Below are 21,755 nucleotides of genomic sequence, written 5' to 3'. Positions count from 1 at the left end.
TGTGATCTACATTATAGAAGCACATATAGAAACTACACACATACAGCAAATTTAGTCATACTGTGATGTGTGTCACCACCTTAACAGTTTACTTCCATCACTGCTGGAATCTAAAGACTTCTTCTGTTACTTTTTTATATTTTCTGCAACTGGTTAGAAAAAGAAGTAGTGCAACAGTTCCAGCATGTGACCTCATGGACCTCAGACTGCTTCCTGTCTAATCCCATTCTGACTGACAACTTTCATTTCCTTAAATTTTGAAATTCTGAAATGTAAAAACTAGAAAGTAACTGTGTAAAGGCCCTCTTCTCAGCAACAACCAGTAGCTTTAAACTTCAAAACACATTAAAAAAATTATACGAAGTGAAGTATTTGTCTTCGATTGTGAGCGTTATCACACCCCGGAGAGGGAGGCAGCAGGGGCACACAGATCAGAACGACACTGGGGGGTCTTGCACATGCATGTCTTGGTTAGCAGTTACATTAGAAGGTGTGCTTCGCAACATTAGAGAAAGAAGTGGGGACAGAGAGAGGAAACACCACACAAGAGGGAAAGGAAAGGGCTAGAGAAGAAGGTGTCAGATTTTCCCAACCTGTGGTGTCGGGGCGGCAGGGGTGACGCCAAAGTTGCCCTGTTTGTCTCGGCTGAACACAAGCTTCCATAAGACGATGTCAAGGATGAAGGTCTATGGAATAGCGCAGTGGGCAGGGGAAAGAATTACAGAGAGGCTACTTTGATTTCACATAGCTCCTGCTATTGTTTTTTTTTGCACAGTGGCGTTCAACTGTTTTTTAGAGCCACACTGTACCAGAGCTTTTAAGATATGAAGCATGGCAACTTCTTCTTCTTCCAGTTAGCTGTGTGTTAATCATTACACGTGAGGTTAAAATTGCATTAAATTAGTAAGGAGAGAGTCCATGGATGCTAGTCTTGAAATAATGCAAACTGTGCTGAAGTTTTTGATTATGTGCAGAATCATTTTGGTTGCCTCTTCTAAATTCACTTAATAGGTGAAAGGAATTTGCACTGGTAGTTTAGGAAGAAGCATCATCTGGGGTGTACGCTAAGCAGTGCACGTAAAGGCAAACATCAAAGGAAGGCAGAAACATCGTGACACTGGTCCACTGAGGCAGCAAGTCAGCATAAGTTAGCCAAAGTTTTGCAGAAAAAAACATCTACAAAGCATCTGTCTACTGGAAAAAACAAATTAGACAAGACAAAAATGCTGCTTTGTGAAATTTCAGAAGCCCCACAAATGCATACGTTTTAACAAAAAACAATCACACACTTTTAGGGTTAACTACTACAGACAGTAGTTTGCCTCATTAAAGGCAAGACATTCTCACTTCACAACATAATTTCTTCTAACAACGCAAGATTGATCCTGCTGTCCGGCTAAATGAGACAAAGATGAGCACACTGCATGAAAAAACAAAAACTGAACATGAGAAAAACATCAACTGTTACCGTGTTATCGTGTGTGTCTTACCTCAACCAAAACAGACACGGCCGCATTGACCAGGATGATGAGGAAAAGTTTTACCCTCCAATCAAATGGGACACAAACAATCTGTACCGACGAGAGAGACACTCATAACTCTGGTGACAGGAACAATTCCTGAAGCGATCATTATCAACATTGTTTTAGGCTTCAAGCGTCTGCAAACACTGTAAGAGAACAAAGGCCACACTGGAGCTGAGTAAGGGCGCGTATTTAATTTCTTCCTACCTCTAGAAACTCGTCAATGCCTTCGATGGGGTGGAACATGATGAACAGCAGGAAGAAATACAAAGTCACGGCAGACACCACAAAAGGCCCTGTGGAGAGGACACACAAGCACAAAATTACAGTGTAGAAAAATAACTCTGTGACCATTTTTAGGACGCATTCATTATTGTTCAGAAGCGGAGTTTCTTACAATTCTTGTAGCTCGGCTGCCTGAACGGTTTGCCCTTGGAGAAAACGATGGCAACAATCAGATACTGGAAACAGGAGACGTAGAAGAGGCTGGTGTTCTCGAAGTTTTGGATGTTGTGGTCGTCCACTTCTGTGTCGTTGTGGTCGGACACGTTAATGTGTAATGTGCGGTTGCAGACACTGAGTAGGGACAGAGGCAAATTTTCACACTGTTGTCAACATACAAAATATTACTGATACTTTTTAAAATGTCCCATAAAACTCAAATCAAATCCAGCAAACAGTGGTGTCATGAGGCTTTCTTTTTGGTTTGGTCACTGAACACCAGAAATAATCGCAGCTGCTCACTCTGTAAGTGGCGTCCAGACTGTGTACCAGGGCTGCTGTTGGACCCAAAGGAATGTTATGGTCTGGAAGCCCAAGCAGATGAGGATCTGGGTCAGCACAGAGAACAGCAGAGGCCCTGAGATCAGACCTGATGGAGGGCGCCGTGACACCAGTTCCTTCCACGCAGGGTTCAGACTCACTGAGGAGGAGCAGAGGAAAGGTTGATGAGCAGAAAAGGGACATTTAAGGTGATGAGAAAAGGCGTAACATTATAGAAAGTTAGGGACAAAATCCATTTTGGGGGGTTTAAAAAAAAAAACAAAAAAACATGTCAGCCCCAGGTTTTTTGTACTTACTGGTGAAGACAATCAGGAGGATGATAGCAATGTCGATGAAGAGGAACTGGAAGTCTCCAAGGTTACTGAGGATCTAATAAACCAAAAACGTCAATAGTAATGATCAGATGAATTCACTGGATCTCTCATTGGTTCCATAATTACTGCTGAGGCGGTATTACGTACAGAGTAGAGGAGGGTGACGCTGATGTACTGGATGATGCTGTAGAGGGCCATAAACTTGAACACACAGAAGGAGGTGATAAGAGCAGCACGGCCCTCCCTGTAAAAGCAAGAAAACACTGTGTCATCTCTCTATCCAACATTTAGCTGGAAAAATGTCCTCTAACAGGTGTGAATGATCGTGTGACACTGTTTATTTGTCTATATATATATGCTACAGTATTGTAGATGATATATAATCAGCACTGTAAGTAGCTGACAGGGACATGGACAGCACCAAACTAAACATTGTTAGTTTGATTATTTTTAAAACTTGGCAACAGAGCCAACATCCTAAAGGACACCACATGACACAAAATGCTGCATCTACCAAAGAAGCCAGTTGTAAATTCTCACTTTAACTATTCTGGAACTGCATGACAATAAGAAGAAGTAAAGAAAGACCTGATGAGACTGGGAACACAGGAGATGTTGGGGGTTCTTGAGGTGAAAGGAGAGGCTACTGAGGCTTCGAGCTCTGACAGAGAGATCCCACCATGAGCCCTCTTCAGAGCCTGGGTGAAGGGAGGCAAAAAGACAGTTAATATACATACTGCAATCAAACTCTGAGCATTAAAACCTGTTACTGTCACACGAATAAATGCTTTTAAAGCAGCTGTACATACCCCACAGTCATTTGCTCCGTCTCCACACATTCCCACAAAGTAGCTGCGAGCAAATAATAAAGAGCAGTGACTCCGAGCTCAATGTTACCACTTTATGCATTTTGACAAATGATTAAAAAAAAAAGATAAAATGATCATTTGTATCCATTGCACTTTTTCTAGTTTTGACAGAAATGTGCTTCTACCAATAACTTGCCAAAGCTGCATCATGTGGTTGGCCTAAATACTCACTCTACTCCTTGCAGTGCCTCAATGAGCTGAGTTTTCTGGTCGGGCGCCATTCTGGCAAACACTGTACCATGCAAGACTAGCTACAAGGCAAAAAACACAAGAAAAACACCAGAAATATTACATATCATGGAGGTAATAGTTTCTTAAAAACAGTGGTTAGCTACAGAAAATATTGAGTGTTTTCAATCCTTTTAAGAGACTCGTACCTTCTGAAGCATGTCGGGGAAATGCTCAGCGATTACAGCAAATGATTTTCCGTTCATAGCGAAGTGGTACAGTTCTTGTGTTTTGGGTTCATCTACGTGGCACACATCCTCCAAGCTAATGTTCACTTCCTGTTAACGGAATGGAAATATGGAATAGAGTCAATACATCTATTGACCCATTATCTATACACCGCTTAATCCTCACTAGGGTCGCGGTGGGGCTGGAGTCTATCCCAGATGACTCAGGGTGAAGGCAGGGGACACCCAGGACAGGTCACCAGTCTATCACAGGGCTACACTTAGAGACAGACAACCAAGCACACTCACATTCACACCTACAGACAATTTAGAATCACCAATTAACCTCAACGTGTTTTTTGACCATGGGAGGAAGCCGGAGAACCCACGCTGCACGGGGAGAACATGCAAACTCTATGCAGAAAGATCCCGGGTGTCCTCACTGGGACGCAAACCGGCGACCTTCTTGCTGCGAGGCAACAGTGCTAACCACCGCTCCACCTTGCAGCCTAGAGTCAATACATTATTAGGTAAATACAGGCCTCAATAATTACTATAGAGTTCAACAAACTTTTCAAACTATGTTACCAATTAAGAATGCCGTGTTTTCATATATCATATTCAGCTGCTATATTAGACTGCATTTTGTAAATAAATGTATTTTAGGATTAGCCCCAGTGCTTCACCTCGAGGCGAGACGTCTTGGTGGGCTTGTCAGCGTATCTCCAGGTGATCTTGGCGGCTTGTCCATCATGGGGATGGAGGGCATCAGCAATTATGACTGTGTCCTGGGGAGGGATCATTCCACAGTCCCGGGCCACAGAGATAGCCGTCAGCATGTTGTCACCTGCAACGTGAACAGAGTTATAATCTTTCCACAAAACCCCATACTTCAGTTACTTTTTTCCTACAAGCTTTTCTGATAATTTTTTTTAGATTTACCATCAACTGAAATTTGTGACCTTAAGGCCACCCAGAAGGGTTAACTGAGATAAAAGACGTATAAATAAATAATAACTTCACCAAGAGTTTGCCTGAGACTGATGGTGACTTGAAATAGAAGTTCAGTGTCCTTCCATTGTGACAATACAAAATGAGTTTGATTGGAAGCCTGAGTCTGAAATACCATTAAGTACATGAAGATCATGAATCAGTCATAATTACCTGAATTCTTTTCAGCCTTTATGTGACATGTTTTATGACAAATTGTCCTTTTTTGAGACAAACCTCAACTAAAAATATTTTCTAGCTGAGGTTGCGGGTACAGCTCAGCAAAAAACCAGAAGGATTAAACATATCTATTCAAGGGTTGAATCACAGAACATCACTTTGGTGTTTGTGTGATGACACTTCAAGACAGTTAACCAGCTACAGAGATAAACCTTAAGTGTACAGGTACAGTAATTTGTTGTTTGCACATCTGTGAGTCTTTTCTTATGACTAACTGTAATGCTGCAAAACACTGGTTTGTTCTCACCAGTAACCATGACAGTACGGATGTTGGCTCGATGAAGATCCTGCAGCACTGCTGGGGTTTCTGGCTTCAGCTTGTTCTGCATGATGATAAGACCAAGGAACTCCATGTTCGCCTCAATGTGATCTCTAGTTCAAAGACAAACACACACACATTCGTACCCATGTATCAATGAACCTAAACTAAGAATCCCAACTCTTCACGGTAAATCACTTTACTTTTGAGGAATTCCTAACCGCGTGTCTTCATCAGATTTCCTTATTTTGATCATTACTAAAGGAATGTAGGCATGACTTTTTAAGGCCAGCACTGTAAAGCAGTGTGCTAAAAAGCTGCAGCAGCCTTCAGCCTAGACTTCTCAGGGTTTGAAATGAAGTTCAAAAACAACAAAATACAGCACACTACCTGTTGATATTCTGGACCTTGTGCCAGGTGAGTTTGGATTCAAGTCGGCGATGAGCCAGAGCAATGACTCGAAAGCCCTGCTTGGTGTAGCCCTCCAAAACCTCTGCAAAGTTCTCTGGCACTGAAAATTAAAGAAATAGGTACAGTTAGACAGGTAGCAGGTAAAGAACACACAAACTGCTGTGGCTTACTCAGGTCAGGCTTCTTCTAAAGAGTCTGGCAAACACTTTTGACTTTTGATGTATCCATCCATCCATCCATTATCTATACACCGCTTAATCCTCACTAGGGTCATGGGAGGCTGGAGTCTATCCCAGCTGACTCAGGGTGAAGGCCGGGGACACCCTGGACAGGTCACCAGTCTATCACAGGGCTACACTTAGAGACAGACAACCAAGCACACTCACATTCACACCCAGAATGTTTGATATATCACAAAACATAATTCTTTATTATTTTATTATATATACCACAAACACATTAAATTTGTCGAAGAAACAGTTAAAATGGCCTAAAAATGGTGAGGAAATGTTCTGTTTTGTGAGGAATGACCTACTTGGAGAGAGTCATTGTTGGCTTTGCACCTCAGCTGAGCCAAAATATAAAAAGCTTAATGAGACTTTGTGACATTGTTCACATCACAAGGTACTTGGCTCATTGTTCAAATTCCAATAAATGTTTTTTTCTTTTTTTTGTACCTGAGCTTAGTTGTAGACAAAGAGGAACGAAAACATAATACAGCTTGATTTTAATGTAATTCTCCCAAGCCAGCAGGGCACAAGTAACGTGTTTTTACAGTGCTTTCTACTTGTACTCATTACCATAGCAGGGATAGTTTCTGGACACCTCACCTGTCTCTTTCTTGCAGAGACTAGCCACCACCTCTGGAGCACCTTTCATGTAGGCATCCATACGTTTCTCCCCCAGTAAACGAGCTACCACACTCATCCTCTGAAGCGCTGAGGAGAAAGGAAACTGGCGCACAATACCTATCTCATACGCTGACTGCACACACACACACAGACATCCACAGACAAAACAGCAGCTTTTAGAATTTATTTCAAAAAGAAGTTGAGAAGAAAAAGACAAAATGTCCATCTGGTCAAAGAAAAATGATTATTAATACAAATAAAAGAGGAAAGTACTTTGCTGACAACATAATGAATGTGACTGAGATTAGATTATATCACATGTACTGAACAAAAAACATGCTTCATTTTACAAGTTTCAATTACCTTTTACTTGACTAGTCACTACAATGTCAGTCAATTTCTGAAAACATTTTTGAAAAGCCTTACATTTAAATAAAATGTAAATGAACAACACTATTTAGACAACTGCCGGTCACTACTTATTCTTAAGCCTACAGTCCTTTAAAACTGCATTATAAAAACAATATTTTTTAAAAAGAAGCAGATTACTTACCGAGAGCTCATAGAGTTCCTATAATAACAGAAAAAAGAACAAAAAAACTAAATGTCAAAACAAAAATAACAGTTCTTTAGATTAAAAACAAGTCGCTGTTACGCTATGACGGTCATTGGAGGCCACATGAAATGCACAAGAAAATCTGGTTTAAATGCTTGGATTAGGAGCGATTATTAACCAGGACGATCACTGGAGCTGATATCCAGTCTTTTCTGATTACCAGTATTATTATTACATTTTAAAACCACTTTCCAATTAAATAATTTACTTCGATGCCGCCACTTTTCTATGTCTGTAGTCACCCTTGTGGTTTAAAGCAATTCCCGGCCACAGCACTCTGACCGTTTACACGTCACAAGTACTCGCCTATCGACACTGAAGGGTAAATGTCACAACGTTCTCCTTTAATTAAACATACGTAAAACATGAATTAACAAAAGAATTTCAACATTTTCTTTTAAGGTGTGTGTTATTCAAAATCTTGACACCAAGAATTTACTTTTTACTGCAAATATCTGTCTCCTTGATGACCATTGTTACACATATTTATATAATAGATCCAATCTTTAAAGGTCCATGGTTGTCCCGTTGAACAGCTGGGTTGCTGTACATACCATGTCCTGTTCTGGTGACACAGCAGGCTCTGGGGGCAACAGCTGCTTTGGGGGTCGAACTACAGTAGGCATGATACGATTGTGTAGTGATGTTTCCTCCTCAGTGGCCTCCTCCAGGATCTGGGCAGACCAAGGCAAAAAAAAAAAAAAAAAGAACAAATACACAAAAAGACAAAAGGGATCAGACAACAATAAAGATTTCTCTAGACATAGAATATGTAACATTATTGGCTTTTTAAGTCATTAATGCGTCGTCCAGACATAAGTTTATGTTCCTATTCAGACATGCCAAGACTGTCCGGGGGGGGTGGGGGTGAGCAATATTTGACATCTAACATGCGAGTCCAGACAGTCCAGGAAGTTGTGTTTAATGTATAACCCTCACTGTCTGTTGACAGTCTTGTTACAGACCTGTAAGCACCTCTCTTAACTCAGCCTCTTCATCAGTGTTACTACATTCATGCAGACTTCAGATCCACATGTCCACATGTCCAATTTAGTAAGATTGCCGTTGTGACTTTTATGTGACCAAATGGTATCCAGCCTGCTTATTAACAGGCAGGGGTGTATGTCCACAAGAGGTTTAGGAGGTACTGTAGGGGAACAGGTAAATATTTGTCTGGCTCTCTTTTGATTCCCTCTCTGTTACACACACACAAAGACAAAATGGATTCCAAGTTGTTGTTGTTCTACCTACGACAACAACAACTTTCAAAGGTGACCTGAGTAATCAATTTGTCACTGTGCTGCCCTCGTGTGAAGCGTATGTATAGATGCAGAGCAACTCACCCAGCCTGTAGCCTCAAACATTTTGAGGTCTAGTGGATCTCCAGACAGCTGGCCTTCTATTTTGGTAAGAGAGTGGCAGGTGGCCATGCAAGCCACAAACTGGGACTTGACAAGATTCTCCTTGTAGGCATTTTCCTCTGACAGGTGGAAACTGGAGAGACAGGAGATGTAAATGGTGGACAAAGAAAAAAGTTTTACTCTCACAAATGCAATGCAATAAGGAAAAAAACGACTTTGTTAATTTTGTGCTGTGAATAAAGTATCTCAAGATGAGAATATAAATGCCTATACCACTGATTCATGCTACAGAAACCTCCCAACTGCTCAGCAAAATGTCAGCATTTGCAGGGACTTTAAAAGAGACTTTCAGCAAAATACGCTTCAGTTCATTCCAAATCCTCTCCCCAAGGTAACCAGTAAAGCAACAGCAGCTTACCAATGGCAAAAATAAAACAATGACTTCACATTTCCAAAGCTTCATTGGGATGCAGCCAAAACACATCACAACCGTGGTAGCTTCATATTTTCTAAATTACACACCAACCTACCTGCCGTTCTCAACTCTCTGGACTCCCCACATATCTAATCCATCTTCTGTCAGAGTCCCAGTCTTGAAGAAGAAATAAGAAACACAATCAAATTTAACTTAATCAGTTCAAGTTGATCTTAATTACCAGACGGTAAGTGGGCAACATCACTAGTCACTTCTTCATATGACTTGGTACTTGGTTGCTTTGCTACTCAGTAGGTGTTTTAATTCAACTATTGCCTATATCATTTTATATTTCTCCTAAATTTAAATAAGTAAGAAACTTACTTTGTCAAAGCAGACCAAATTGATCTGCCCGCAGATATTGATCCTCTGTGGACTGATGCAGAAAATGCCAATGCGTTTTAGGCGTCGCTGGGCATACACGATGCCAGCTGTCATGGCGGCTGGCAGCGCCGGTGGCACAGTGATGGTGATGATGTCCAGGGACTCGATTATGATGGTCTTAGCTGGCACCTGGCAGGCAGAAGAAAGACAGATCAGACTTTTGCATGTTTGATGATCTTTTTGTCTTTGGCTGTCACCTCTCCTGGTAGAAATCCACACCAAACAAGGATTCACAATTCACCCTCACTCGACAAAAAAAAATCCAAAAATGGCCAATCTGACTGACTCGTGGGCGGCTACGCCTACAGTCACAGACAGTGGGTGACTGACTCTGAGACAGAAAAGCTTTTTCACATCTCACCAGACTCTCTATGAAACAGTATTGAATCAAAAATTGAAATCATTTGACTGTAAAAATGTAATTTTCCCTAGACTTTCTGAACAAAGTCAAAATCTTTCCTTCTGGGTTCTTGGATGTACCTGTAGTAGCTAAGATGGACCTGTACTCGCCCAGAGCGACATAACAAGGTCCCTTCAAAGTGAGGGGAATGTTTCTCAAGCCAATACCACCAATGAAATATTCTGAGGCATTGGCAGACCAAACCAAGGCCAAAACAGAGATCACGATTCATCAGACTGTGGAAAAAAGGACTCGAGTGATCTGCTGTGCAATTCTATGCTAACGTGTTTGCAAAAAGAACATCATAAGCTAATGAAAGCTCTATTACTGTGAATGAATCTGCCATGTGGTGGGTAGAAATCTCTTAATTCTCTGCCACAGTGAGCCGGTCAGTGGTCAACAGATTAGACTGCTACACTGACCTGCTTTCAGGTCTGATTGTAAACAGCTTTGAGTAAGAAACAGGGCACCACTTACATAGTTTGTGCTTGAATGAAAAAGAAACACACATATTACAAACATCAAATAAGTTTTAAAAAATTTGCTGTGAACACTGACATAAAAAAATAGTTTATATTGTAAAAATTATGTATTTTTTATGATTGTAAATCAACAAAGACAGAGCCAGCAAATGCTCTAATTTTCTCACGTCTCTCTGCAAATCAGAACACTTTATTCTTTTAATCTACTCTCGTTACTTCTTTGATTACCTTGTTCATGACACTGAGGACAATGGAGTATACGAAGCCGATTCCAGCCACAGCCACCAAACACAACAGGAAGAGGTAGGCATCACGGTACAGCTTGAAGTCGGTGGGTTTGGGATAAAGGATGGAGCGCACCAGCTGGCCTTTGGCTGTGCTGAAACCTGGATCAAGAAGTTTCCAGTCAAAGTTTTTAAAACACTGTATGTTGTACTTTCCTTTCATCACATCTCTTAAGATGTGGTGTTGGTGACAAAAGTCTTCTAAAGAGGGCTCAAATGAAATGTGACACGTATTTAGCAAATCATAGAAAACGCTGACTGCCTGAATGAAAAAGACAAATCTCTGAAATGCTACGTTGCTATTGTAACAAGGAACAGTAGTGTTTGAAAGGTGCGTCCTTAGACTAATGTTAGTCTTTTATTGTTTGCGAAAAAGTCAATGTCACTGAGTTCACTTTAAGGAAAAAACATCTTGAGCAAAAGACTGCAGTCACTGCTGGATGCAAGATCACACAAGAGTTTGTGCCAGCGCCAAAAACAATATGTATATATATGTTATTTTAATATATCACTGCTACAGCAACAGTCCCCTAAAAAAAAAAAAAAAGAGTCAAAGACAACTTACACAATATCCAAGCATTACAGTTCCTAAAACTTGACCAGACTGACCTGTGCGGACCACCACAGCCTTGACCAGTTCGCCCGTGTAGAAGCGGGTTTGGATGACACTGGTGCCACAGAAGAGTGTGTGTCTCTTGTGCTCCTCTGTGTTGTAGGCACTATCAGCCTCCTCCTCCCTCTCCCCTGGGCCCGGGTTTGGGAGGTTGGTCTTTGTCACAGGAACGCTCTCACCTGATGGAAGGTAGACTTATATTAGGACGGGCTGCAGGAAATATACCAGAAAAGCAGTTTGCTGTTTGGAAATTACACAACAAAAATATTTCAACATCTAACCTGTGAGCATGCTTTCATTGACGATGCAGGTGCCGCTGACCAGCACAGCGTCACACGGCATAATGGTCCCATTGCTGGGGATGACTATCACATCGCCAGGCACCAGATCAGTAGACAAAATCTCTTCGATATCTGTCGAGAAGGCGGGGTGAAAATGGTGCAATAAGATAAATGTGTGCATTAAACACAAGCAGGTGATGAGCATCATGGGGAATAAAACAGAAGACGGTAAATAAATGTGAAGAAAGGTTAAAAAAAAAAAAAGTGCATAAGCCAACAATAGCAGATGGTGGACAGGGAGAGGGATGAGGAAATGTTTTGTGTGCATAAGGCTCAGAGTCTTGTTCAGCACATCTTTCATTACTCACACCTCTAGAGGCAGCAGGGAAAAAAAAGCTGAGGCATCACAACAGTGGCGTGATAAATGGACACATGAACAAAAATTAAAGGTATGTTTGAGCTTCTACATCAACGTTTGATTCTAAACACAAGTTTTGTTTTCTCCTTTGGACAACTCAGAAATTAATTTTGGTTCGCTACAGCTGTTAAAGACACCTGATGGTATTGTCGGTCCTTAGGCATAATTTTTGCAGACATTGTTTTAAAAGGTGTGCAAACGTACAAGAACAGAGCCATAAAAGAAACCATGCCTTTGAATATATGCATATGCTGCACCCACTGTCTTACATACACTCCCTCTCTCTTAACTCTGCAGTGTCTCGCTGTAGCAGCCATCTGGAGGACAGCCAAAGCATGGTGACTGTGTAATTGAGTCTGGCCCAGCACAGAAGCGGAAAAATGTCTACTGTCAGATTTGGTTTGGAAAACGCTCTCTAGAAAAGCAAGAAAGAGCTACACATGCTGTTCTACTATTTAAATGACTCTACATGGGCAATCTGCAAAAAAAAAAGAGACAAAAACAAAAAAAGTCCTACAAACCGTTATTGGCTCGGCATACAGACACACGGACAATACTGTGAGCTGCCACCATGTCGTGAAGCATGACATATTGCTGGAGAAAGAGAAGAAAGAAAACAGCGGTTAAAATCTTTTACACAGCTTCTTGATTCCCACAAACACCTGACCACAGGAGGGTTTTCATTTGAGTCTGCGAGCTATGAGTCCAGGGGCAGCAGACCGTGTGCAGATGAGCCTTTATGTTAGCCTGAAATCCCTGGATTAGATATGACCGGGCAGCGAGGGAGTCTGTCATAGCACTGGGGTAGTTCAGTTACTGTGACGCATGCAGTGACGGGTAAAACTCTAAAGACTCTTTAAACATGCATTCCTCTGCATTCTCTTTGGTACTTGTTGTAGTGCTCCATATATATGAGTTGCACTTCAAACAATCTGAGATTTAAAAAAAAAAAAAACAGAAATGAGAGGGCGTTCTGTGGTCAAATGGTGAAGGTGAATGCCACATAACGCACATACCTCCCCCTTTAACCTTTTTTCCCTGTCAAGCTACACTGTCAAATGCCAAACAAAAGCCCAACACTATAAAATAACCTTAAAAAGGAAAGACATGTACTGATAAAATGATAGAAGACACATAATGGCAAGTCTTTAGTGACATTTAGTTACTAGTGTCTTGCACAAAAAGCTTGCATTCTGACCTGTAGTTCAATCTAAAGTAAAGATCTGATAACCAAACCCCTCCATTTTCACAAAAGAAAAGAAATAGAACTACACAAAAAGTCCACCGTTATCAAAATCTTCGACAGCTGTAAGCTATTACAGGGACAATCTGTTAATTAAACACATGGATGAACAAACCATCCTAGGCATGATTATGACTCATTGTTAGTAGGGTTAAAAAAAAAAAAGAAGTAAAAAGCAGAGTAAGGTGTCATCTTAATATGAGAATACACTGGACAAGAACTATGGATGGATGATACAGCAGTGACTAATAAATTACTAGTGCTACAACCAGACTAGATTAATAAAAAGAAACTCAGGGTTACTACAAACACATTTCCAATAGACATTTCCACCAAAAAAGTGGTTCATAAAATCTAAACTAGAGCCACACTAATCAAAACCTGAACATGTGGCAGCACACGGATCAAATTCTTGCTAAATAAGCTTTCGAAAAATGACAATAGTCTCATAAAGAACCTTAACGTGTTGTCGACCTCACCTTTTTGATGGTGTACAGAGAGGTAGCTATGGATATGACCGACATGAAAACAATGGCCACAGCATAGTAGTAATACTCATCGGCACTCCACAGGATCACACTGAAGAGCTGGAAGATGTAGAAAGGGTTGAGGACCTGCAGGAGGAGACAGAGAGGGAAATTAGTGGCGCAAATGCAGAGGTGAAGCTAAATGCAGAGATGTCTGCTTTAAATTACATCAGGACGGTGAAGGAAATTCTGTTACATACAAACGTTACCATATGCGTGAATACTGCATTTTACAAGATGTGTGATCATTATTTATTTACCTAACTGTAGAACGTATTGGTGGCACACATTTACACACTTTTCTACACACACTTTAGCAGTGTTTGAGGTTCACTTGGTCCAACACACGTGTCATGTTATCAAGCCGTGACCCACATTACTGTGTTTGTCTGCGAGATGCATTAGTGTAGTATTTACCCCATTAAACTACTTCTCTTGTAGAAATGTATTAGGAAAATATTCCAAATAGTTTTCCTTAATCAACTCTTCACATAACTGAAAAGATAATCCATATTTACTAGCAAGCAACAGGGTTCAAGTTAGAATAAACTGAAAATGCAACAGAAACCTGGTAAAAGGAGCAATAATGAGAGCGAAGTAGCCGCTGTAGGAGATACAGGGAACAGAGATGCCCTTAAGCAGAGGAGTAGCTGTTTACATTACTAAAATAGATCCTGGTTATACACTGCTCTCATTTGAATCTCTAGCGACGAAGGCCTTGCAGGATTAACCCTACGGAAGTATTTCTCAAATATTGATCCTATTTTCTTGAGGCATTTCTACAGGATATAATATTGGTTTGTTATTTTTGGTTTTGCAGGAACTGAAACAATGACTTTTGACTTAACAATGACTAAAAGTAGATAAATATCATCAACAAGGTTCTCTGCTAGCAAACTTGAAAGTAGAGCTGCAACTAATGATTGTTTCTATTATTGTCTTAATTGATCAATTGCTCATTAGGTGCATAAAAACCTCCCATAATCATTTACATGAAATCCTAACTGAAATTGTTTGTCCAATCAACAATCCAAAACCCAGAGAAATAAAGTGTTCATGGAAGAACTAAGAATGCAAAATTCTCATCTGAAGGCTGGAACCAGTGCATGTCTGAAATTGGTTGATTGAGAAAAAATAATTAACCAATCATTTCAGCTCTACTAGGAAATACAGTCGTGACTCGATAATCCGACACTAAATGTAAAACCTTCTTTTACGTCGGATAAGGGTTGGATTATCAACTCACGACTGTACATTGTGAAACGTGTAAAAGTGGCAACCAATTTTTCACCAACCAACTAAAGCTGGCATCTCAACAGACTAAGGTATCGATCACTCTTGTGAAAAAAAATCTGATGTTTTATCCTTAATGGAAATCAGTACTTCTTTAGAAGGTAGTACAAATTAGTAGCTTGCAAGGAGACACAAAAGTTCTGACAGCTGACGAGACGCCTGTCTATAATTCTGTGTGTCGCACACCAAATCACATCATTGATATTTGGCATAGAAGCATGTTAATTGTGGCAATGTTCGTGTAAAAACAATGCAATGACCACACATGTTGTCTTTCATTCAAGGAAAATTCAAACTCTTAGTTAAAGAAAACACTGCATATTTGAATGCAAACTGGGTTCTACCTCTTTGATAAGCAGCTTGAAAACAGAAGGCACTTTCACTGCAATTTCATTCACTCCGAAGAACAGTTTCCTGACAAGAGGTGAGAGAGACATTGTGTTTAGTGTCGTGGGCCAGACCACCACATTTAGACACACACACCGTCACACACTAATGTACACACGGTAAATAGCAGAGTTGCACAACATTATAGTAAAGAGAATAGATACGTAGGTTGCTGTTTTGACCCAAATGAGTGCCAGATGAGTTCACTGATTAGTTTCTCCACTTGATGGGCTTTTAATCAGCAACGTATAAACAGACTATAAAACTGCTATTTTGAAGGTATTATTTTTGGGCATTTTTCCTTAACTAGCAGTGGAGATGGATAAGAAATATAGGAAAGGAAAGCAAACATTTTAGGGGAAAGAATGGATGTTTTTTATATTTTATACCTCAGAGTATAAAGGTCAGAGTCTCACAAAACAGTATTATTCTCTTGTATAAATTTTGTTGTTTATTCTTATTGAAATTATGTCAGCATTTGAGTGCCTCAACTGTAAAAATAAGAAATATGTCCAATGAGCCACTCTACCAAACCTTGACCCCAAGAGTGAGGTGCATACAAAACCACAAATGTTGTGCATCGTCACATCCCTCATAAGCAAGGGGCTTGTAATTTGCAGGTACCATGCAAACAGCTCAAACGACAGAATAAGGTTTCCAACAGGCCTGAATTCCTTTCCCCTTAAATGCCATATACACTTGTGTCACGTCTCCTTTGAACAGATGTTACCTGTACTCCTGCTGGTTCCTGGTCAGGCCTACGCTGTGCTCCGAGTGTAGGGTGGAGCAGCTGACCTGCAGATCCTCCAGGCCGCTATAAAGGTTAAATAGGGAAAAGGAACATAAAGTTGACACTTTTAGTTACACATAACAAAACCAGCGATGCTAGTCCAACATTGACCTTGTTTTGTTCACTTTATTGCCAGGCGCTTCATGAGTTAAACAGAAGTTATAGATATAGCTATTAATATTGATTAATATTGCTGTGTATTACCCTTAGCCAAATAGCTCACTGATGAGTATTCTGTGGTAAAATTGTTGGCAAACTTGTAAAAAAAACAAACACTTTTTTAAAAACCCTATAAAATGCATGAATGTAGTCAGAGTATACTTACGTTAAAACCTCAAAGTTCTGCACCTCGTCGTTCCAATAATACTTTGTGCTATGGAAGGTAAAATAGCGAATCTAAAGGGAGCAGAAGAGAAGATGGGCAAAAGTAAGAAGCAAAGTTGGCTTAAAATTCTATTTGACAGAACTATCATATTCTTTGTACATACATTTAAAGGCACAAACAAATCAACACAAAGTACATTTAAAACGAAACACAAAACTAATAACAGAAGCAGCCAGATGAAATCCAACAACTTTAATAACCTTACACTGAGTATTTGAATATCTGTTGTAAATATGGGGTAAAAATCCACATGATCAAAACATGGCAACCTTTCTATGAACAGATAAATACAATATTTTGTACGGGATCTTGTGGAGACGCTGTGCCTACCTGTGTGGGCTGGTAGTCGGCAAATCTAATGATGAGCTCCTGAGCGGGGCTGCCATCGGAGGGGTGAGGGGTGTGTCCGTTGGCCAGAGGGGGGGAGGCAGGGGAGGGGAAGGGACAGGAGGGAGAGGAAGGGGAGGAGGGGGAGGTGGTCTGGGTATCCAGGCTGTGGAAGGGGTTGCTCCCCGGGGCCAGCATCACTCGCACCCTGGCCAGGAACCAGCGCCGGAACTCATCCTGGTCAACAACACACAACAGACACAAGAACAAAGTCAACCGACTGAACGTTTGAGAATCTTCATTGGGTAACCATATAACTGCTTCCACAACTGATTGAGTTTAACGCTTGGGGGAATTTCATATCAGCTGCCTTTTATATATATATCTGTCTGAATGTTCCAGTGCGTGTTTTATCGTTGGAAAGAGGTATAAAGACACAGTCAGTCCACTGTGTTTTAATGATGGGGAAAAGTTTGAATATTTAAGCTGTTGCATAATGTTTTATTGTTGTGATAGGAGTTATTTGAGCCTAATGACATGTGATATTAACTAATTGTTACTTGTGTCCAGCTGCATTCACTCACTACTAAATTCCAATTCCAATCTATAGTAGGTTACTAATCATAGATCAGTGAAGGACAGCTAACCGTGATGGACTGGCTGAAGAAAGCACAATGTGGTTTTTGATGGTCTACTGGGGCAGAACGAAAGAGGGAGTGAAAGAGAATATTTGAACTTTATCTTGATCTTGGCAGAGAGAAAGCAACATTTCTCTGCTATTAAAATGTGTTTTCAGACTGTTGTTTGTGCGCAGGCTGTCGTCAGGCTACAGCGTATTTTTCTGATTGCACATATTGGACCTCAGCACTAAAACTTCATCGTCTAAGACATGAAGTCCTGGCTTATGCCTGCATAGTAATTTGACACAGGCAGGTGAGTGTGCCATGGGCGTCTAACGAATGTGAACTGACACAACTCCTTGTGGATTTGTGTTGCCATTTATTCTGCTGTTTTGAGACTATAACAGAACTTTGTCTTTTTTTTCATCAATGGATACAACTGCACTTGGTTTTGTTGGTGAGGCAAAGATGATTTCTTTGTACTAAGCGATAGCACATGGCTCTTAGGAGTTCACAGTTGTTATTTTCACACCCTGTCTTACCGTACTTATTCCAGACTCACCTTACTGATAAACCAAATTCTAATTCCTGTCCAAAAAATAAATACCGCCTATAAGTTAGGTATTCCCAGCACTTCAAACCATCATAAGGGCATTTACAATTCAGCACAAAAAAAATCAATTTCTACACAGATGGTCAAGGATGAATGGTAGCTCCGGCACTCAAGCACAAGACCAATATAGACAGAAAGACATGCAGACACACAACAACAAACAGAAATAAACACTCAAGCACACAAGAGTTGTGAACACACTGCTGGGTACAGGTCAAACTATTTGTGCATTCCTGTTTGTGTTACTGTACACGTTACTGCCAGTCTCACTGAAACACTGTACTAGTACGATACTTCAGCTGTGTTCACGTGCAGCTCTAAAAGAACATGAGCTTGAGGTTCAGGTCTTCTGCGTAGATCATGCTGGGCTTGACTTTCTAGGTTTGAAAAAATGATACTGGGAGGATCTGTATCAAATCACTGTGTCATTTTATTTCATTTAAATGGAGAAGTGACATTACATTATTGTTGGTAAATATCTGATACTTTACTAATTTGACCATCATTTTTTCTACAAGCCTGCCAATGATAGAAGTATTCACTCCTTTATTATGCAGCTACCTTTCTGGGCTTTCACACGCTTAACATGAGATGGGCTGCAACAAACAATTATTGTGACAATGGATACATCTGGCAATGATTTTACTGATTGTTAAGTCTATGAAATGCTTACAACTTGAGAAAAATTCTGTTTACAATTCTTCCATGGCCACAGTGAGTCTTAAATTAGCTTATTCTGTCCAGCAAACTGTTCAAAACAACATTCTACTTAAAGTATTTTATGATTTTTTTTTAAAAAAAAGGAAAAAGGCCTGAAATCAGTAATTGATCACTTTCAGTGAACATCAACGCAGCTGTACTTGCTACCTACCGTAGAACGCAGCAACACCACTTCAGCATCACGGGCTGTGGTACGGGTGCAGGTGGACTTGACGCACCATTCTGGCATCCAATAGAGCAGCAGGAGGAGGAAGCCCCCTGTACATAGTACCCCGAGGCCCACCAGGGCCAGTCGCCAACGACACAGACGGTAGCCCTGCAGCTCCTTAAGGATGGAAGATGAGTGCGGTCTGATAAGTCAAAAAGCAATTATTCTCACACTGGCTGTGTTGGAAAATGAAAAGAGTCATACCATCTCCTCCTCCTCCCCTTTGTTGAGGACCTTCAGGTCTTCCTTCTCCATGCTGCGGAACAGTTTGCCAAGCCCCTTCCTTAGTTACTGCAAACACAACAGACAAAATGTGCGGGTGAAGAGTGTGGAAAAACATTTTAGCTTCACAATTTTAAGCAGTGAATATTAGTCAGTATTTATATGATGAGGCATTGGAGATGACTTTAACTACAGTCTTACTAATCACTCAAGGCCTTAAGCTGGGACTGTACTCCCCTGGGGATGGGCACATGAACAGCTGCATGCACCACGAGTGCATAGTTGTTTGAAATTATACTACTTGTGTTTCACACATGCGCAGTAGATCAGTATATACATATTCCATGCGAGCACACAACTGCTGTTGTAGCATAGTGGCTGTGTGAACACAAATTCCCAGCAGCACACACACGTCCAAAGGGGTCCATGTTGCCTCTTACAGCCTTGTGCAGATGATGAAACTTGCATGACTTTGACCCTAACCAACCCACTCATACTTGCAGATGCAGAAAGAGTAACAATGCCCTGGATGAGAAAACTTTTTTCAGTTTTGCCTCCATTTTTGAAGATAACAGGAAAGATTCAGATTCACATACACTACAGAATGTTTAATAAAGGACAGAAGTGAGCGGGATCATTCAGTTTTTCCCCTAAATCTGGTAAAATCTATTTTAACACAGTGTAAACCCTTCAACAGTATGTGGGAAAAAGCTAATGAAGAGGTAACCAGAGATAGTACTGTCTATTGATACAGGAAAGCCAACAGCGCTCGGATGTTCTTTAGAGCACATGGGGCTCCCGACTACAAGAATGCACAGCAATTCCTCAACAGGTGCTTGACCTCAGAACACCTGAGATTATCTCTTAAGAGTGTCAACATGCCTAAACACACAGATCGACTAAGTCATCAGATGTGTGTGTTATCCAATATCAAGCTCGTCTCTCCTTCCTCCTCTCAGTTGTCCTGGAGGACAAGCCAGCTGCCAAGGAAGGCACACTATCACTTTGTGTGACTGTGTATGTGAATTTTGCCTTGATACTGACAGAGAGGGGCATCTGGGTCAAGACAAACAGGCTCTTGTAAAGACTAGTTGGGCTTCAGACAATATGTCTCAGCTGTTTCTTTGCCATTTCATTGCCTATGCACTGTGTTGAGTTTAATGGAAATTAATGAGTGCAAAGAATCAAAATCTCAATCAGTATTTTGACAGAATTAGTTATGCTACTGGCTCCAAGGTCAGGAGATGGCAATCAATTAGTAAATCAGGTATGCACAGGACTTCATTGGGGCTTTTGCAGAAACTGTCGATAGCCCATATTGCAAGGGACCAAAACACACGGTGAAGGAGTTTCATCCTGAAACTTTTGATCATGCCACAACAAATGAGCAGAGTAAGAAACCAGGGACCGAAATCAACGTCTTGCTTCTTTGTTATCGCATTGAATTTGCTTAAATCCAGCAGGAGGCCGAACAAAACGAGTCTCTGCTTGTCTGTGATTTGTAACAGCACAGCTTGGCCTGTTCCCACACACAACCCTACTGTTGTACATTTTCTGGTGACTTTTTGCTGAATTACACTCCAACTTGCGACTGACAAAATTCTGCCTTACATTCTGCTACAGTGCTGTTCCTTTTCCAGGTCAGCATTGCTGGTAGTCAGAGCTGGCTTGAGTTGAACATACAGAACATTTCAAAACACATAAATATGAAACAGCATAAAAAAATAAAATAAAAAAATAAAAAAGATTACACAAACCTAAACCAAAAAATTATGTTAAAAAAAAAAAATCATTAACACAAACAGCAAAACCGCCCTGATCCCAGTTATTGCTGAAGAGTGCTGCCATGGTGTGTCAGAGCAGTGTGTCCACCCTGGGCCACCCCGCTACTGCCCCCACTGGCCTACAAAAATTATCCTGTATCACTGCCCCCCACATCGGGATCTTATCTGCCAGCTGCACTCGGGCGGACTTTTTCTCTGGCATACTGTGGGATATTTTGCTTAGGGCCAAGCCCTTCCTAGTATTTTACAATGACAGCCCCCCTGGCCAGTGCTGGGCAGTGGGGGAATTTTTGCTATGGCTGGAAATGCCGACACCAGTGTAGCATGGACACAATCATAAGATTTCTGTCCTGGAATGATGACTCAGAGATAGCACACCAATGAAAACAGCAACCAAAAACAATTTCAAAGTGTCATACTCATGTGGTTACTGAAACCAAGACTGTCACACAGTCTGTCCAGTTAACAGGGGGTTGAAACCTGTAATCACAGGCTTCACCCAGACAATGGACCAAAGTTAAAACTTTGTGGCTGAGAGGACAGACACATTGACCCTGTTTATGGCTCAAGTTACAATGTTACACTTTAACTCAAGTCTGGTTATATTTTCAGTCGGGTTATTTGTGGGACGGAAAACAGTCACAAAAGTGTATTAACTGTGTATAGAAATATCTAGAAACACTGTGA

The 21,755-nt window shown here is 40.9% G+C and overlaps 1 protein-coding gene across 1 annotated transcript in view; it reads right to left on the bottom strand.

Annotated features, from left to right (window-relative positions):
* Positions 1-21,755, bottom strand: part of atp13a3 (ATPase 13A3) — a 42,937-nt gene that overhangs the window by 6,208 nt on the left and 14,974 nt on the right. Inside the window, exons 3-33 of the mRNA XM_008287557.1 lie at positions 19,267-19,353; positions 19,006-19,179; positions 16,905-17,138; positions 16,515-16,585; positions 16,130-16,213; positions 15,357-15,426; positions 13,672-13,806; positions 12,471-12,543; positions 11,532-11,663; positions 11,247-11,429; positions 10,582-10,739; positions 9,412-9,600; positions 9,143-9,204; positions 8,595-8,745; positions 7,806-7,925; positions 7,189-7,206; positions 6,615-6,768; positions 5,764-5,884; positions 5,362-5,486; positions 4,571-4,731; positions 3,867-3,995; positions 3,661-3,740; positions 3,430-3,472; positions 3,209-3,318; positions 2,768-2,864; positions 2,603-2,675; positions 2,268-2,445; positions 1,921-2,099; positions 1,731-1,819; positions 1,491-1,571; positions 594-686 (exon numbers count right to left, since the gene is read on the bottom strand). Of these exons, the coding sequence (XP_008285779.1) occupies positions 594-686; positions 1,491-1,571; positions 1,731-1,819; positions 1,921-2,099; positions 2,268-2,445; positions 2,603-2,675; positions 2,768-2,864; positions 3,209-3,318; positions 3,430-3,472; positions 3,661-3,740; positions 3,867-3,995; positions 4,571-4,731; positions 5,362-5,486; positions 5,764-5,884; positions 6,615-6,768; positions 7,189-7,206; positions 7,806-7,925; positions 8,595-8,745; positions 9,143-9,204; positions 9,412-9,600; positions 10,582-10,739; positions 11,247-11,429; positions 11,532-11,663; positions 12,471-12,543; positions 13,672-13,806; positions 15,357-15,426; positions 16,130-16,213; positions 16,515-16,585; positions 16,905-17,138; positions 19,006-19,179; positions 19,267-19,317 (3,618 nt within the window). The 5' untranslated portion in view covers positions 19,318-19,353. The remainder of the gene's footprint in view (positions 1-593; positions 687-1,490; positions 1,572-1,730; positions 1,820-1,920; positions 2,100-2,267; positions 2,446-2,602; positions 2,676-2,767; positions 2,865-3,208; positions 3,319-3,429; positions 3,473-3,660; positions 3,741-3,866; positions 3,996-4,570; positions 4,732-5,361; positions 5,487-5,763; positions 5,885-6,614; positions 6,769-7,188; positions 7,207-7,805; positions 7,926-8,594; positions 8,746-9,142; positions 9,205-9,411; positions 9,601-10,581; positions 10,740-11,246; positions 11,430-11,531; positions 11,664-12,470; positions 12,544-13,671; positions 13,807-15,356; positions 15,427-16,129; positions 16,214-16,514; positions 16,586-16,904; positions 17,139-19,005; positions 19,180-19,266; positions 19,354-21,755) is intronic.

The sequence above is a fragment of the Stegastes partitus genome, unplaced genomic scaffold, assembly GCF_000690725.1.
Source record: "Stegastes partitus isolate 25-593 unplaced genomic scaffold, Stegastes_partitus-1.0.2 Scaffold507, whole genome shotgun sequence".
NCBI lineage: Eukaryota > Metazoa > Chordata > Actinopteri > Pomacentridae > Stegastes > Stegastes partitus.
Note: the sequence above shows the minus strand (reverse complement) of the source record. Positions and strands in the feature narration are given on the sequence as shown.